This window comes from Habropoda laboriosa, unplaced genomic scaffold, assembly GCF_001263275.1.
Source record: "Habropoda laboriosa isolate 0110345459 unplaced genomic scaffold, ASM126327v1 scaffold99, whole genome shotgun sequence".
Lineage (NCBI taxonomy): Eukaryota > Metazoa > Arthropoda > Insecta > Hymenoptera > Apidae > Habropoda > Habropoda laboriosa.
The window spans coordinates 1,310,863-1,329,804 of NW_017100239.1; the positions used below are offsets into that span (position 1 = coordinate 1,310,863).

General features: G+C 43.8%; 2 protein-coding genes across 4 annotated transcripts in view; one reads left to right on the forward strand and one right to left on the reverse strand.

The window, feature by feature from the left end:
- The window catches only part of LOC108571774 (rab GTPase-activating protein 1-like), a 7,501-nt gene extending 6,783 nt beyond the window's left edge, over window positions 1-718 (reverse strand). Inside the window, exon 1 of one of the 2 annotated variants that reach the window (XM_017933906.1) lies at window positions 356-718. In XM_017933906.1, coding sequence (XP_017789395.1) covers window positions 356-365 — 10 coding nt within the window. In that variant the 5' untranslated portion in view covers window positions 366-718. Of the gene's footprint in view, window positions 1-142; window positions 257-355 lie in introns of those variants that run through there. The other variant, XM_017933907.1, reaches the window with a different exon arrangement.
- Window positions 719-1,697: 979 nt separating this feature from the next.
- Window positions 1,698-18,942, forward strand: part of LOC108571762 (protein FAM102A) — a 49,480-nt gene continuing 32,235 nt past the window's right edge. For both annotated transcript variants that reach the window (XM_017933885.1, XM_017933884.1), the window contains exons 1-2: window positions 1,698-1,845; window positions 6,732-7,555. In XM_017933885.1, the coding sequence (XP_017789374.1) occupies window positions 7,410-7,555 (146 nt within the window). In that variant the 5' untranslated portion in view covers window positions 1,698-1,845; window positions 6,732-7,409. The remainder of the gene's footprint in view (window positions 1,846-6,731; window positions 7,556-18,942) is intronic.

Consider the following 18,942-nt stretch of genomic DNA (forward strand, 5'->3'; position numbering starts at 1 on the left):
AAAAAAAAGACAATATTTGCATTCTATTTATGGAATAACAAGAAATCAAATGAGAAATATGCTTTCCACGAGTGATTGCACTTTACTCAGTATATCTCTCGAATGCAACTTAATTTTTATTTTGTTAGTAGACTGAGAATACCATTTGAGTAATGAATTCGATGCAAACAATCGAAGCGGACGGGAAGAATTTCCACTTGTGATGGGACTCGCTAACGATCGAGCGTCAACCTCATAATTTATCAGCACGATTCATTTGAATACGAACAAAATAATTCACTGGTTCTAGATCGGAAAGCAAAACAAGCTTCGCGCGTACAAAGTTCGACACGACATCACTAAAAAGCACACTAACTCGAATTCATAATGTCGATTTGACTGTCAAGTAATTTGGATCATCTGAATCGCATTCTCTAGCGGACTTATTGCGCCTCGTGTTTCGCTGTCGCACGCTTTTATAGTTGCACGCCTCTATTCGCACCCCCAGCAAAGAACAGGGATTACCCTCTCGCTGGATCCAAAACCTGAAGGGACACCGGTGCCTCTTCTTGCGTTAATGTTCATTAAAACCGCGGACACACCCCGATTCCTCGATTCACGCATCGATCAACCTACGTTTGTACGATTTTTTCAAAGGACAGGTGAACATTTACATGATTTCACTCGCGTTTGGAATAATTTCGTTTGACAGAAAAGACAACCTTGGCGTCGGCCATTCGAGCACTAAGATCCCGGAAGTCTACTTTGTTACGACGAATTGCGGATGAACTGCCTGGGGAGCGCGCAACAACTACGAACTGAATTTGGTAATTTGTCGTCTCGTTCTATGAATTAATATCTTTCCTTTAATTACATCTGCATTTCCTTCGTATCGTAGAATCTTTTAAAGACGCAACGATTTCTTTCTTTATAAAAGATTTCAGTACAGATTAGCGGATGTTAGATAAAAGGTATTCGTAAGATTTTTAACCTTCTATATTATTACGTACTTGTATTTACATTAACAAATTAAAGGTAATAAATATGTTCGCTTAGGTGACAAGCAACCAATGAATAATACGTATTTGAAAATAACAAAAGGTAGAAATTGAATTGTTCATTATGTATTTTTTAGTATTTATTTCAAATATTTAAGGCATAAAAAAATTACTTATCTAGATAAATTTTTAGGTAACATTCGTATACAGAATTTAACGATACATATATACGAATACATTAGAATATTTATTACATTATACGATACAACGCATTGTTCGGATACGTAACTGGCGCAGTAATTACTAGGTTACACGTGAGCTACTTCGAAAGTGTCTCCGATACTATTATTTTTTATTTTACTCAAATTTCTGCAACATCGCATAAGATTTGAATCGAGAAAGTATATATCATTCTTTCTAACCGCACATTTCAATTGGCGAAAATATTGTTCGTTATTATGGAAGAAACGGAAGTTATTCGACTCTAGTGACAGAACTGTATAGGAACGCGCTAGAAATTCTTCTAGACGTCTCGACGAGGACCAATCAGAGGATGTGTCTTTCTCGTCGCGCATTAACTTAAAAACCAATAGAATATTTGCTCGAACGTAGTTTGTTAAACGTAAACGACAGGTGGCGCAGCGACGTTGGAGAGTGAACTAGTGTCGAGACGCGTCAGTTCACAGACGACCTCCGTTCCGTCGGATGTGAGGAAGCTATTTTTCCTGTTAAATTTGTCGGGTTCTCTTGTCGAGGCTCGTTAGTAATTTTCGTGGTTTCCCGGAGGGGCGAGTTTTGTAATCATGAAAAGTGTGAGACTGTGCGAGATCGGCTAGTATCGTTAAAACCGGGAACGATTCGAAGACGAGTGAGTACAATTCAGAGCTGACGTCTATTTTTTCTCTTGTGGCTTCTTTTTTCGAACGGGCGTCGCGTATCATTGATAATCTCGCAGTCCGTGGTGGTACTCGTCGGCATCGAGGATGGTTTTTCGTTTCCGTACGCCATGCGACTTGACAGATTCGCGAGATAAAGCTCGAGTACACTTGTCGGAACATCAACGACAAGATGAAAGGAGAGGTTATAAAGTCAAGACGGAAATTGTCCTGCACCTGCCATTATGAGACGATCGTTTTGTATTTCTACGAAGCACCGTATCGTTGTCTCCTCTCGTATTATTCTTGCTTTAGTGCAGTTCACGTTCTTAAGGTGTGTTTTGGAATCCCGTGAATACGTCGAATAAATGTTGTGACAATACGGTAGAGTCGTTTCGGGTATTGTTGTTTGCGATGCTTCGATGAAACTGGTTATGTACGGCTATAATAAATACGATAAACACGATCGTCGTATTTGACGTGTTGCAAATAAGCTTGATTTGACGGGGGAGTAGGTAAAAGTGTATCGCAGCGAACTGTCCATCGCGAAATATCGAAAATTGATATCCCCGAGATCCGTCAGGGGAATGGACGAACCGATGAAAACGATATATCGCTTGTTTATTCTCGCGTAATTTTATCTTTAGAAAATCTCAATGTCAATTCGAAAATGTCATCACGATTATTCACGCGTTGTTTCTAGCCGGTCACGTTCCTCGCTCTAGGCCTGAAAATAGCTAAAATAGCCAAAATCGTTTCCGCCAGCACACGATTATCGTTCTTTTCGCGCTTTTTTTCGAGTACTGTATCGTTGCGAGGTTATACACGACGGTAACATGTTCCCCGATCCCCCGTATGTTATATAAACGAGGTGTGTAGCGGCGTGACACGTGACAGACAGTTTGTTTAAACAAATTGCATCGTTGGAAACGCGAACATTAGTATCGTTAACGTTATATAGAGCTTAACGGAACAGTTGAAACGACAGGTTCGTATCTCTCGTAAAAATTGCCGAAATACGTAGCAGTTTACGTGCCTTTTTTTTCCTAAAAGAATTTCAGTGTTATTTTTTTCGAAAAACCTGTCATTGACGGTGATCGAATAATTTAACATTAACCATCTCGGTAATATTTAGTGCAATAAAAGTGTAAGTGCGTGGAAAATACGACAGGTGGATTGTGAAGAACGTGTATCGAGTTGTAAAATATCGAGATTAAGGATGATTGGTGAAATTTGAACGTTGCCTGCAAACGATGTATCGTTTCGATTGATCGCGTATTCGCGGTGTTAGCGGTTGCATGCGATTAAGAAATTGAAGAACGATCTCCGCCCGTACTTAACAATTCTATGCCTCGAATCATTATTCTTTCGTTATCGTAATTGCCAAGTACTCCGAAGGATTGCATCTGATGGCATAATGAAACATCTGTGGACAGGCGGTGGGTCTTCCTCCTCGGATCCAGCTCCAGTTTCTACCGGGTGGTCCACCTGTAACGAAACGCTAAATTCTTCTCTTTGTGTTTAAAGTTACCGTGAGCAACCTTGGTTTTTTTCCTCGATCGATACCACGCGTATCTTCTCTCGTGTTGTATCACCAATCGAAATCTCTCTCTCTTTTCATTGTCTTTCGATAGAGGAAAAAGAAAGAGGTTAGGAACAATCGAATTCTACAAATCGTTGAATTGCTCGATTGTTTGACATTCAAAATTCCCGCGTCTTTGTACCTTTGCGAATAAACTGCTACGAAGAAAAGTGTCGACGTAGGTGCGGAGCTTTCGTAATTATCAGAGACTAATTCAAAGACTTAATTGTGCCGTGAACGTTATCGATGACACATCGATATGTTGAAAATTATTCTTTATCTCTAATCGAGAACAACGATCGTAAAGCATTTCGTCGTAAGGCTCGCTTACGTCGACGAGTTCTTTATTCTTCGATCGATAAATAATCGTAAGAACAATGAGAAACGAGGGAGAGAAAGTTGGCTGTTGGTAATTTGAAGATTCGCGAATCGGTTACTTCGATGAATTCTTATCTTATCGTTCTAAATCAAAATCCCACCACTGTTCGTACCCGTATAAATATTCTAATACCGTTGGTATCGTGCTAGTGTAAATTCACTGTTCGCGTTTCACGTCTCTCCGGCAACGTTGTCAAGGTTGCTCGTTTCTGGAGCTTCGGCTCGGTTTCGGTGGATCGTGTTAAACTCGCTTTTTGCTCTTCGTTAACGAGCCAACCAGCCTGCGTAGAAAGTTTTATTCGCTCGTAAACGTCATTGTTGCCTCCGAATCGAAGATATTTCATTCGCGATTCTACCCGCCGAGCTTCCACACGCGTACCTGCATTCAAACGCAAATTAGACTAATTTCAGTATCGAAGAACACGGTAGCTATTCAATTTTATACATTATTAAATCTATCGGTATTTTTTTCAATCTAACCTTACTAATCTTCTAAGAGTGAGTGGGACTCTAAAGTTTCATACGTTCTAACGAACTTTTATCAACGCTCTAACATGTTTTAACCCTTTAACGCTCAAATTTTTCTCGACTTGAAGCGCCAAAAATGATCAATTTTTTTTTTTTTTTTATTATTTTCTAAGCGTATAGAGATAAGTTTCCCGCTTATTTATAATGTTGCGACTTCCACGTTTGCGATAAAATAAAAAGGATAGGGCAGTATGAAAAGTGAAAGAAAGTAATTAAACAAAATTAAAGTAGTCTACTTTATACTCGGGATCGGTGGGCTACACGTTTGAAACGCAAGAAAATGTGAAAATCGTGGATATCTAGAGTCCGACTCGGAGTTCGAGGATTAATTTCGATATAATGATAGATATCAGATGAACGATTACTACAAAAGATGGTACAATCTAACAAAACACTTCATTTCTTCCGCGTAATCACACCTTCCAAGAAACCATCTATTTCCGACACATTATACACAATCTAGATTGTAACAACAAGATCGTGATCCTTTCGTTCCCACCTGTTGGATATAAATCAGATCAGCCTGACGAAAATAATTAAACCGAAGAACAAGATTTCGATTCCATCGTTGATGCTCTTAACTCTTTAACGATCTCTAATTTCCTCGGAGTAGCATTAGGCCATCGCATAAGCGAAATATATTTGAGGAAAATCCAACTGTTACTGAAAAAGAAAAAATAGGGAAAAATTGTGGAACGAGAGGAAGCTTAGGTTTTCCTCCCCCCAAATTTTTAACCCTTTCATCGCTATTGGCGCCTGTAGACGCTTGGAAAATTTACTCACACCGTGCAGTTCGCGCCTTTTGGCACACTTCTAGTCTTAATTTTAATTAAACCTAGATTTAATCCTTAACCCTTATGTCGATAACCAGAATTGCCGTCTACTTTATCGACCAATTCTAGTAGTTTTCCGATAAGAAAATTGTAAACTTGAGGCAAACACGGATAGGAAATGCGCGAAGTAACACCTGGAAGATGAAATATTTTAAGTGAGAATTATGCAAAAGGGTACCCGGTTAATTTTCTGCCTTAACTAGACTAGAAATTTTGCAGTATGTAGTGGCTAAAAATTTCACACACGCGACGCATTGAAATCTGCCTTACCGAAAGGGTTAAAAGGTTCTCGTCGAAGCTATCTATGCAAAATGATCAAATTCGACAGGAACCTACGACACGAGCCATCCAACGAATACATTACCCTATCAACTTTACACCATCGTACGCCTCGAGTGTATAGTTACAGTACGCCTGGTGTGAATGGTCGAGCGATTCACGAAAGAGTCATCGAGGGCTGTTAATAATTCGTGGACGGTGTAGTAGCAACTAGAGTCTGTGATGCCCGCGGTCACCTACTTCTCGCAGCCTGAAACTCGACTCCAGGAAGAGCCGCGTTCATTCCCTCTTGCTCGCATTTCCAGCCTGCACGAGCATTTGCATTTTCAAAACAATTGTATCATTGTCGCGTCTCGTTCTTCTCTTCTCTGACCATTCCACGACAGTTCTATCCATCTCACTCTCTCACTCTCTCTCTCTCTCTCTCTCTCTCTCTCTCTCTCTAGTACTGCTTATAGGTTTCGAAGTCGTGCGCGAACGTGCCTATTGAAAATGTCGATAAAGGTTCAGTGACATTCGTTTGCGAACGTTCACCCGCGAACGCCAGCTAGACACACCGTGTGTGTGTGTGTTTGCTCGCTTTTCGTTCCTGGAAGTTTGCTGCTGGTAAACGCGATTGTCGATAAAGATTTTTCTATATCTCTTCTTCGATCCTATTTCTACCACCTGCTTTTCATCCTGCATTTTTCTACGCGCCTACCGGCAGACACGACGATCATTAGAATATTTCTATTATAGTGCTCGAGGATGGTAAACGAATGTAAGTGCTGGAGAGACGTGTGTTTCGACCGTTTATCACTCGAACGCTGTGAAGTTTCAACGTTTACCAGATTTATAGGTTTAGAGGGGAAGTAAATGTTGCTTATTTATTTGCACACTCTGATGTGCAGCTTCCTTTGCTATTTTAACGCGTGAGTTAATCTTAACTGAAATTTTAGGTACTCTTTATTTTGCTGTAGAATTTTTGAAAGAACTCTCGAGGCTTTCGGTTGCGAATTTTTTCCATCGAGATTGAAATAGAGAGTGTGCGAGGTTCCGAATGGAAAGATTAACGTAGACAGAAGCTAGGGCATCTGTTCCGAAGCAAGCCAGAAACGCGGTAGCCATATCCCCGGATCGTTGTTTTCTCTCTCTCTCCCGTGAAATCTCGCAGATAGTCAGTGGACCATTACAGGCAATATCGTTAAAGGCTCGAACACATGTTCACCCGTTTAATAGCGTACGCGAAACGATCACGTTGCTCTCTATTTTTTGCTAACCGAAGGCTTTTAAATTGCAGTCTCGACGACGAGGATGGCGTGCCCGAGTAATCGACGTTGTTTCTGAGCATCGACTGCCACAGAGGATCGCGGAAGACGCGGCTGTCCACTAGAAGAGCAGCGATGCCGTTGAAGCTTCGCTCGAGATCCGCCCAGCCGGCTTCGAATCTTCAGTTTCGTCGCTCGAGATCAATTACATTATAAGACGAATCCTTCGAACTAGCAAACAAACCAAAAAAGAAGAAGAAGAAAAAAAAACGAAAGGAAACAAACAAGAAACAAAGAAAGATCCCTTGGATGATCGCAATTAATTCGTAACAAAAGGAACAACGAGAAGTAAGAAGGAGGATCCTGGAACTGCCTTTTCTAATATAGGTAGAAAAGAGAGAGAAAACTAAAGAAAAAATAATTATTTTGGTAAATAGTCGGTAATTAGTGGACGATTCGCCTGGAGAGAGGAAGAAAGAAAGGGGATATATATATATATATAGGAGAAAGAGTTTGTCTGTCGCAAAAGTCCGCGTTAAATGGTCACGTTCAGTGCACAATTTCCGGTTTGTCCGCGCGTGTCGTGCACCGTGTACGTTCTCCGGCCGACAGTTTCAAATTAATAAGCTGGAGAACCGCGAACAGTCGGTCAAATTTCGCCCAGAAGTAAACGAGTCGCGATCAAAGTGAAGTGTCTCGGTCTCGGTGAGATGGCCTTCATGATGAAGAAGAAGAAGTACAAATTCTCCGTGGAGGTGGATCTGGAGGAGTTGACTGCTGTAGCATTCGTGAACGCGGTGCTGTTCGCGAAACTCAGACTGCTCGACGGTGGCTCTTTCGTCGATCATTCGACGAGGTAAGCATCCTCGTCAATTTCATTTTCTTTTCACCATTGTCACTCTTCCACGGAACAAACATCCTTTTTGCAAGGTGTACGTCTTTGGTAATTGATAGAATGTTCGCTTACGTTCGCGTAGTACTGGCCGCTGACGAGATTGCGAATTAAATCCTGGCACTGCAGAACCGATTGATGAACCGCTTCGAGTTTCCACGGAATAAGAGAACGACTAATGGTATTTCGCTCGAAAATGGAAAATCCGCAAATGCTAATCGATACCTGGAATATTCGGAATTTTTCCTTGTCCACGGAGATCAACGTTTCGTAAAACTCGGTTTCTCACGGCCCTGGTCAAGGTTTCAGGTCCTTGACTGTTCGTACTTCCGTGGATTCGATTGTCTCGACAGGCGAAACGTGTTTACTTTGCCTAGGACCTCGGCGAATCGTTGCCTGTACCATAGGACGAAGTGTGTCGTAGCCGGAAATGGAGAACGAGGATTATATTTAATCAGATGAATTATTCAATTCAGAATGTAACGTCGATCGCGTGTCTCTTTGTGTCTACACGCTGTGCAGCTCGTTAAAACGATTTTTTACGTTAGACGTTTGTTTCACGCGAGAACGAAAGTTCCTCTGAAAAAGAAAAAAGAAACCAGATTTTCCCCCGTGCAGTTGCTTCATTTTTCCTCCCGCAGTTTCGTTCTCGTAACTCGCTTAACCAGGAGACGTTTCTGCGCGCGTGTGTTTTCATTCTTTCCTTTATAATCTACCTGTGCTACGCGTCTTTCAACTTCGTTACACCGAAGAACGCTCGAGATTTAACGACAAGATAAACAGTTATCGTGAAACGAGCGTTACCAGGTTGAACAACGTTTTACGACACGCTGAATTAGACGTTTACGCACGCCACAAAAGAAGCACCAGCAACGCGTGCAGCTCCGTTAAATTATTTAGTTCCCCCTCTGGTTGGAAAGTAGCTAGGCCTCTCCGGAAGCTTGTCGGAAACTCGTTTAAACTTGGATTCTACGGCTGGCCTGTATTGCCCGTGAATGAAACATGTCCCGTAGACACGGATTAATAGCTCTTCCCCCGTGAAGCGCGGTGGATCATCTGAAACTCGGTAACGAGGTTTCATCAAGTTCCAATTCTTTTGTATTCCAAAGTATCTCCCGCCTCCTCCTCGCTCTCTGTGCCACAGGGGATAAACGTGGAATACGAAAAAGCCAACCGAGTCTCTGTGTAACACTCCGGCGTTTCGCTCTTTTACGAACTCGAGAATGATAGGCGAGTTCTAGCGTGGTCATAATACTTTCGTTCGTTAATAATGCAGATGAAAGGAAACACGATGGAATATCTAACGAGAAATCTTTCTCACAATTTCACCGTTTGTCACTTCTCGGTGTACGGAAATAGATAGCCAGAAGAGGAAACAATGGTTTTGCCGATGTCTCTTGTGATTAGATTAGAATAGGAAGAATTGAATTTTCAGAGTAGTTGCTTCTTACAATTCGTCCACTTAAACGCGACAGCCGTTACTTTTGCATACAGCAAATAGTTGGTTAAAAATAGTCGAGCATCTATATACGTAGGTGGTTTAAAGAGACCGAACCTGCGTGTTAACCGCGTATTTCGCCCACGTCCTGCGGAACACCGCGTTCCGGAAATTCTCTGATATTCTTGGAAGTCGGTGAAGACCGAGCAATCGAATTTCCCCTTCCGAACACCGCTTATTGTCTTTGCATCGAGCTTCTCCACGCCGCGTTTTTCTTTCGACTTATTGCTCTTCTTTTTCCCTTTCTTCCTTTTTCGTTTCATCTCGCTTTTTTCATCGGAACGTAGGCGCATACCGCGAGAGTTCTCTTTAAAAATCCGCACGACGTCTACTTTCGCGCGATGAATCGTGAATCTGACGAGAAACTTGGCCGTTTCGACAGTACCGCTCCACGAATTCCTGCCCCATGTTTGTTCGGTAGCTTTTCGTTGGAGAAATGTGGATTTAAGGGGAAGTTTGAGAAGCGGTGTTGAAGGTGGATTAGGATAAAAGTGTCGATAAAATTCCAAGGAACTCTCCTCGTACCTGTAGCTACGCGTTGGCATCTGGTCAGGTGTTGCAAAGCAACAGTTGGCTGATAGTAGCGTTATTCGACGACAGTTTTTTCCACGTGTGTCTAACAATAGACCGCCTTGCGCTGTCCGTTATTCGATTAAGTCGATTATCAACGACGAAAAAAAAGGACAACCCTGCTGTACTATCGGTATGTCAAAAAGACGTCGACACTTTCAAATCGATACAGAAAATATTACTCGCGAACGAGTTTTTAACCCTCTACTGTCGAGACACCGTTTTCGGGACGTAAAGCCCTCAACTTCCGGTTAGTTTATACATAAATATAGAACATTTCGGGCAGCTTTTCTTACCGATTTACCTTGATCACGCATTTTCCTAATGAACGTTGCAGAATAGAGTGATCGGTTGGATTAATTTCATTTTAATACAATAACGCCGAGTTCTAAATAAGATGGCAGAAAAGAAAATAGTCTGTGAGACTCCGCCTCGACAGTAGAGGGTTAAAAAATCGACCGTTTGTTGCAAATGGAGCAATAACGTGTAACTGTTCAAATATGAAGTGAAATTTTCATCACGGTCGCGTCGCGGCCAGTTTATCGATATCCCTAGCGAAACACGATTCGATTGTGTCCCTGCAGAGGGTTAAAAAATCGACCGTTTGTTGCAAATGGAGCAATAACGTGTAACTGTTCAAATATGAAGTGAAATTTTCACCACGGTCGCGTCGCGGCCAGTTTATCGATATCCCTAGCGAAACACGATTCGATTGTGTCCCTGCCTTCCGTCCATTGTCGGTCGATAATCCAGCCAGGATATTTCAGCAGAGTCGTCGGTATTTACATGGTGCCGCGTTATGTACGACATCGTGTGCGCCTTCCTTCGGCCAATGGGATATAACGTTCCCGCACGTGTGCGAGATGTACGCGACATAAATTCCGTCCGCGGTTCGTAAACCATATTTCGCATCGCCGCGGCCGGTGGCATCGTCCACCGGACGTCGGTGTTTCTCCCGTTAAAGCGGATGGTCGACGAGGAGGATCGATTTTTCATATTTTTTCTCCTTTCTCTCTTCCTTTTCCCCTTTAGCTTGCTAATGGAATCACCGTATAATAATACTCGGTGTAAAAATAAGAACGTTAAAAACAGACGGAGGAAATTGCCAGCTGTAATTCCGAGGGATATAAAAGCGATACGACCAGATAGAGATTTGAAAGAAAGTGTCTCGAGAGAAATTTGAACGGATAGGAAAAATTGTGAAGAAATCTGCAAGGAGAAGAAGAAAGAAAGGAATTGCGTAATTGGAGGAAGGAAGATGTGGGAATCACGATAATAATCCGCGTTCAAAGAGTCGGGAATTCCTTATTACTCACGACGACGTGTTTACTGCACCGTTAGCTCTTGCTTTAAGTTACACCAAAGCCTGCTGCTTAGAACTTTAAACGAGAAAAGTAAATCAGAGATGAGCGTCGCGTCCTCCAAAGCGCTAATTCCTGCACGTCGAGTGTCGCAGGAATTTACCTTGTACTCGAGCCGTGCACGATATTTCCTGGATATGAAAAAGAAAGAAAGAAGGGACGTGTTTCTCCGTTCCGACAGACTGTAAGATCGAGAATTAGCACAGTCTACAAAGGAGAATGCAGGAGGAACGAGGGAAGATGGAGAAGTTGGCCGCCGTGGTAGTCTTGAAAGTTCCTTCAGTTCCGGTTTATCCGTAATCCCTTGGCACGAGTTCGAATCGAACGGTCATTCTGCGGAAACGAAATCAGCGTGGAAAATGAGTCACGTACAGGGTATGTTGTTCTCTTCTCCAAGTTTTCAGACCGTCTTCCTCCTTGTGTCTCACTCGCGAACGTCCAGAGAATACCGGAAGCTGGCTGGACCGTTGCCAGAACCTTTCTCCTCCGTTAGCTTAGTGATTTTATTATTTCGCGAATCGGTATTCCGTTTGAAAATCACCAATTTCGGCCGAACTCACCTATAATACAATCCTTCACCGAGCAATCGCAAAGTATTTTTCACCGGTAAAAATCCTCCTTGATTTCCTCGAGAATGGAAGCAGAGTTTGAACGCGTATAAATTGCAGACACTTGTTCTTTTTCTCTAAATTCGAACTCTGCTCTTTCCCACAAAGCGAAGATGAAACCGTGACAGAGTTCAATCGAACGAACACGCCGCGAGTTTTTTTTTTTTTTTTCGGTTGACAAGTTTAATCGACGGCAATCGGTGGCTGTGCTGGTAATTAGCCGCTTCCTCGTCGCCGCTCCCCGAGGCGCATTCGGCGGAGGCTCCAGGCGGCCTTAATCGATTCGCACGACCTTCCGTTGAATTTCTCCCGTCGGATTCGACAGAGGGGATCTCGAAACTCTTTCGCGTGGACGTGTAAGTGCGTACCGGCGACCTGCGGGTGGAAGGACCTTCGAGGAAATCGGAGTACAGCTCTCGGGGAAATGGAGAACGGTCGGCTCTTAGTTGCTCACCTTTAGCTTCTTCTCTTCAGCTTGGTGACGAGTGTAAGATAATCATTACGATCGAATGTGTAAAGTTGTACAAACGTTTCTTCAAGATTTTCTTATTACTCGGATCGAAAGGAACTCTTACTATCAATTGGCAGGTGGTTTGAAATTTTTGGTTGCTAGCGTGTTTCTTTTGTATCGATTCGTATCTCGGTAGAAATTCTTGGAAGAAAGAGGTTTGGTCACCGGTGAAGTACCGTTACCGTGATACGGAATTTTCTGAAGCTGCGAACGTTCTGTCTGCACTTGGATATCTGTACAGAAGATTCTTTGTAGTTCGTTTCGAATAGATTCCGTTCTACTCGGCTGGTGACGAGATATGAATCCTAGCGTCACAGTTTCTTCTCGATTTGTCGGAAATTTCTACGCTAGATGATGATACGTTTCTAATTGATTTTCCCCGCGTGTCCACGAACAAGTGATTACGAGAAAGAGACGATTCTCCTTTGGATCTGTGTCAGTGAGAAGGATTGAAGTTTCTACGAGAGATTTCTCTCGTATGCATCCTTCCCGGTTCCTCGAGTGAACGAACAACACTAGGCTCTGTAGCGTTGTAGCGGTAGAATTCTGGCCTCCCCCCTGTGTTCACCTCTTAGGAAGCCACTCGAAAATTCGAAACTCGTTGTCTTGAAAGATTAATCGCGTTATTAGCGACTGTTTCGCAATTTGCGTCGCCCCATTAATTAAGTCGGGCTCGTTAAGGGAAATTGGAGGCGAGCTCGCATATTCTGACAGAGCAAGGTCCCCCGTGGAGGGAAGTGCATTAAGACAAACGAATTGCAAGGGCAGACAGGCGCGATTCCTCGTCAGAGGGGAGCGACGCGCGCAATCAGATCGAGATAAGCGTTTGGATTTAACGTCAGAGGCGGCCGGCTGCTCTCTCCCGGCGACGTTTCTACCTTGAACCATGACCTTCCGCGGAATCGGCCGCTGGACGCCGAATAAAGAACTGGAAATAGAGCGTCTCGTGGTATCCACGGAGATCGAGAGTGGAGATTGGGATAGAAATTAGGATGTACGACAGACCGAGAATGAGAAAGAACGTAAGGAAAGTAGTGGATATTTGATCATTTTTCTGTCAGAGTTGTCGACGATCTATACACGTGATATATTTTGCATCGGGTACGAAGCGAATACTAATGATAATTGTTGGATAAATGTCTATCTGATACGTAACGAAAGAGATTTCTCGAGGTGTCGTTGGATTAAAAGATTGTCTCTCGAAAGTCTCGGCCGGTTGAAGAAAAGCGACAGTGGGAAACGTCGAAAGAGAAACGCGATTCTCTCGTGGCCGATAGTGGGTAGAAAGTGAGCCGCGCGATTCGTTCTCGTCCTGATTCACGAGGCGCGAAAATTGAAAGAGAGAAATGTTCGACCACGTTCGATGATGGAGAGGTAGGAAAGAAATCAAGGGGACGGTGTGAACCCGTCACTTTATCAACAGCAGAGAGACACACGGAGATGGATAGATGGATAAAGAGAGTGGAAGAGAGAGAGAGAGGAGGAGACGAGGGCACGACGATAATGGACAATGTCCTGTCGTCCGGTGTGTCCCAAGTTTACTGGTCACCGGTGGAGGACCTGACACTGCGTTCAATGTGTCGTGATGAGGAAACACCCGATTACAACGCTCCGACCGAGCCACAGAATATTTCTGCGTGTATCTACGGGAACGATTATGTCGATACTCGTGTCTCCATTGGATCGGATAACCGTGCACATATTTGCCCAGAAGGGGGTAGGAGAGCACGAGCCGGTTAGGGTCAGAGATAGCATCGAAGAGGGATCCTGCGTGTCACGAGAAGCTTCACCCTGATTTTTATCGACTCCCGTGTATATATATATACATATAATACCTAAAGTACTAATGGTCGATCAATTGTTTTATACTTACCAGAGCTTTCTTCCCTATCACAAGTTTGAAGCCCTCCGTTCGATCGTTTTCGACAGGCGATAGAAATCATAGATGGAAAAACACTCGCGTAAACTAAGAATTATCTCTGTTCGATAACAGATGTTGAGGAATAGTTACGAAACTTGGGAGCGACGTAACACCGGTCAAACCAGTTCGAAAGTCGAGCAAAAATTACAGGAACGCCGGACCCGGGGCCGAGGCTTTAGGGTGGGCCAGAAATTTCCAGCGTTCTCGTTCTTTTCCGTGACATAAATTCCGGCTGCGAAGGCGCGTGCAACTGACAATGGCGGCATTAAAACGTACAGACCAGCTGACCAACTATTATTTTGCGTCTCGTTGAAGACACACAAAATTTTCCTCCCTTTCTTTTTGCCTACACCACACGTTATACGGAGCGTGTGGCATATAGTCTGGACGAGACACGACCAAAAACTGCTCGTGGAATTATGTAACCATTCACGCGATGGAGCACTGCGTAGAATCGATTACAATGCGGCTACCGTACGTCCAGAATGAAATGCAAAAGAATCGGTGAACCGTGGTCTCTTGGTTTTTATTTCTTTTTTTTTTTTTTCCCAACGAAAAGTCGAGTCGAACAGCAAACAACCCGGTGAAATTTCGCGCATCCGTACGTTTACCGTGCCACGCGCTGCAACGGCACGCGAATCTATTTCAAACGGTACACAGAACCGTCTACACGCTCGTGTTACTCGAAACACTACGAAAGCGTTGAATCGAGATTGAAAGCGGTAGAGAACAAGGGTTGTTATTGTAACTTGCACGTTTATGTAATCTCTACTTTACTGTACTTAACGAAAAGTAGCGTTCGAGTAGAGTTGTGCTTTCTGAAATATCATTCATCGTGATCGGTTGGTTTCTTCTTCCCGTCCGTCCTCGAATTATCTAATGTGCACACCAGTCGAGGCATTAATCATGACGATCGTAACAATCAACAGCGGTAACTATCGGTGACACTGTCCTCAGGAAATCACGTGTGCGCCACTCTCGAGCGTCACAGCTACCGAAGAGAGGAGAGTAGTTTATCGCGTGGGTGGTCCGTTCGATCGTTTGAAATTCCGCGATGCTCGCGGCTGCGCGAACGACCAGAACCACCACACAACGCTTTCCTTCCTCTCTCTTCTCCGGCTGTTCCTCTTCATTCAGCTTTTCCACACGCTACACACCTCGCCCCGCGCTCTGACGAGAGGGAAAAAAGCGTGGGTGGGACACGCTAGCCTACATTTCTCGGCTGTTCTCTCTCTCCACACACCACACACACACACACACACACACAGAGTAGGAGAGAATCGCGCGAGACTCGAAGCGGGATATCTGGAACTTTGTATTCGTTGGCCGAGTTGGCAGGAGATTTCATCGAGGTGGACCTCGATCGATCCGTTCGCCCCGAAGAACCACACTACTCTCTGAGAAGAACCGTTGTCCCAAACCGGCTTCGTTACTACTCCCTTTTTTTTTCCATCGTTTTTCTCGCGTAACGTGTTACACATTGCTCGAGAGAGCTTGGAGTAACACAGACGCGAGGAAAAGCTCTCGATCTCGTGTGCGTGTGTGTATATATGTTATTGGGTATTCTTGAATTTTTCCTGTCCCAGTGGGAAAATCCGCGAAACGTCGCGAGAAATGGAAGAGCGACTAGGAGATGAGATGGTCGGTCGTCATCTCGAGAATGAGAAACGTTGGAAAACGCTCTAGGCGTTCGTTTCTCTGGTTTTCACTGAGCTTTCGTCGTGTCATTGAACAGAAGTAACCCCGTGTAACAATTAATATATATACACACACACATTGGCGACACCCTTGACTTCGTTCATCTGTCAGGAGCTTCGGCTTTTCTCTCTTATTTCCTTGCTCTTCGACTGACTTCTCTCTCTTCGCCATCTTTCTTTTCACATTATCATCTCTTTTTATCGTATTTTTTTACTCCCGAAAAGAGCTCTGCGTTTTTATCGAGCTTTTTTTCTGAAATTCTCCGGGACCTGGGAGAAAGATTCGTCGCTCTCTTGTGGGAAGAAGTAGTAGACACGTCGGTTCTTCCCCATTCTCAGAAGCTTTCTGGGACGTTTGGAATAACGACGCTTGGCCGCCTAGGAAACGGCTCTTGTTTCGCTTCTGAAAGTCGTCTCTCTGTAATACGGAAGTAGACCAGACACACGTTAATTTTACAGCAGTTATTCCATTGCTCTCGTTTGGTTACACACGATGTAAATACTGAGTTATTCATAGATCCCTGGTATTCCAAATTTTTTTTCAATTTGAAAATTCGATTTTTTTTAATTAATCGTCGTTGGAAATTAATTCACCGCAAGACAGAGCAGCTGTGATAGCGTACGAGAAATTTGGAATGGATAAAGTTAAAGGGAGAGAAAGATTATTTTTTATATAGGGGCGGTGGTCACCCATCTTTTTAAGGATCTTACGGAAGGGTGCTGCACCGAAAGATCGACTGCAAAGGGTGAAACATTTTCGACCAAATCATCCCTAAAATTATGTACTCTTCTTTTCCCTGTAATAGTGCATCGAGATCGATGCAAACGAAAGATACTCTTGCTCTAGCTATTAATAGAACATAAAGCGCATATTTCTAGGCGAGCTTTCCTGATAAAATAAGTGTGTTATTTTTAACTTGAAATTACATCCCTTTACTTTCTACGGTACATAGGAAATTCCAATTACGTTTTCCACTTAATTCTCCGACGAGAATGAGATTAATACTTGGGTATAAGATATCAGAGGAGCCGGGATATTTACTTGTTCGTCAAAGTGTTTCAGCCTTTAGTAGTTTTCTCGTTAGAGAGGCCGGCGAGTTTGCCGTGCAATTTTCCACGACGATGTCGGGAGCAGGAAAAATCAGAGCGCAAACAAGCGTGTGAATTCAGAGATCAGGCGCATCCGTCGTTGAGGCACGACTTCCTGAAAATGCCAAGCCCCGTTCAAGGATCCTCCCGTTTTGAATATTCATCAGATACGACGGAATCCCGCGGCAAAGCACCGTCTAATTTCCCAATTGAATTTAACTCTCGTTGCGTTAGAAGGTGCAATTAGGACGGTCAGTTATTATTATTCCTCCATTATTACTGCCACTTTAATCCCCTTCACTCTATTAAACGTACGTGGATAATGCGTAATCTTTTTGCCGAGTTTTAGTAAACGCAGCTAGAGGAGAACGAACCCTTTTCCCGCGTTTATTGCATCAACGGCGAGCAAAGTAACTTTGTAATCTCTTTCACCGATCAATTCTGATCCATTTTAAAAGCAAGATAACGTTGTATAATCGTCGATAACCGCATAGTTATAGGTTCTCCGTGTTTATTCAGGTTTTGAACGGACTCGTTTCGCCAATACTTGGCCTTCTTTATCTCACAGCTCACCCTTCATTTGCTCTCGTGCGTGCTTCAGCTCGAGCTTCTCCGCCACTCGAGCAAAGCTCACGATTCGACACCGACAAACGGAACTCCCTGCTTTCTCTCCCTCCCCTCTTCTCTATATTCACTCTACACTTTCCTCCTCCTACGATCCTTTTTCAAATTCTCCCCTCTTACTCCGCTCACTTTCCTTTTTCCTCTCGTATTTCGTTTCTGTTCCTTTCTGTCGTCTCCTCTTTCACGGAATTTCTCTCCACGTTTCCGCATTCCCTGCTCGCCGCCTCGCGTCCCGATTGTCGCTCGCATTTCCAAAATTGCTCCAGCTGCAGTTACCTCCACATCTCGCGTATCTCTGGTTAGATCGAGGAGCCGCGCTAAGAACGAGTTTCACGCAGAATTTCATCTTTGAAAGACACAATCGAACAAATTCATCGATACATCGCACACGCAATGCTGCAGCTTAATTTGAACGAGAGAAACGTCTCGTTCCGGGGGACATTTCCTGTTGGCTACAAAGTGCAACGGGAAATAACTGCAGGGTCAGAGGGATTTTCAGTGTCAATCGTCGTCCGACCTTGGCCGAGCCTCTGCTCCCGGATATTCGCTTGCGTCCACGCGCCGGGGCTCGTCCTTGACAGGCTGAAATTCCCGTGGAAATGAATTTCTCTCCTCTTCCTTTCCCTATTTCATCCTACCTACGCGACCTAAGGAGCTTATTCTCGAGAAGCCACCGAGTATAAACCTTTGTGGAATCTTGCCGAGAGAAGTATCGTTGGGGAAAGGACGAAAAGAAAGGAGAAGGAGCAAAATTGTTCGGTAGAGGTTAAAAAGTTGCACGTGAAGGAAGATAAAAAGAAAGAAGGTCGTTTGTCTCGCGGTTGTTCCTTCGTGCAGGGGCGTAAGCTAGTCTAGCCAGGGCCCGATGCCAAGCTCTAACTCTTGGACCAGCGCGTATTTCCAGCATCGATTGCTTAACCTTGACCGATACTTCCATCTCCCGGTCGGCCTTCAGTATTCATGCAACTCTGATTCAGAACGAACTGCCCTTCGAGTCACTCTATACTTCTCACATTGTGCAGGGTGAAAAGTGTAGTCTTTGTTAAAGGTTAGACGGGGGAAAGGGGTGAAAGGTGTGTTCGATCATTTTCTCTAATTGACGTCGTTTCGAACGTCAGCTGGTACCATTTCCAAATGATAGATTCGAACAAAAGCTTTTTCGATAATAACGTGCGCCAGCTTTGATCGACAGAGACACATACGAGGTTCGATTTCAGTTTCAATTTCCTGTCCTACCTCAACACCTCCTCCCTCGTTTCCCTTCTGGATAATAAAAAACGTATCTTCTCTCACAATCGATCGAATATAGATAGGAATTTTGACAATTTTAATTCACCATCTTTCTCCACCCTATACGTTCGATCCTCGAGCGCGCCTCGCCTCGCCTCGCTGGAAAGTCGTCTCTCGCAGAGTCGTTGGAAAGGAAGTCTGATAGGGGCTAAGTCGAGAGGCACCACCGCGAGAAATCTCTT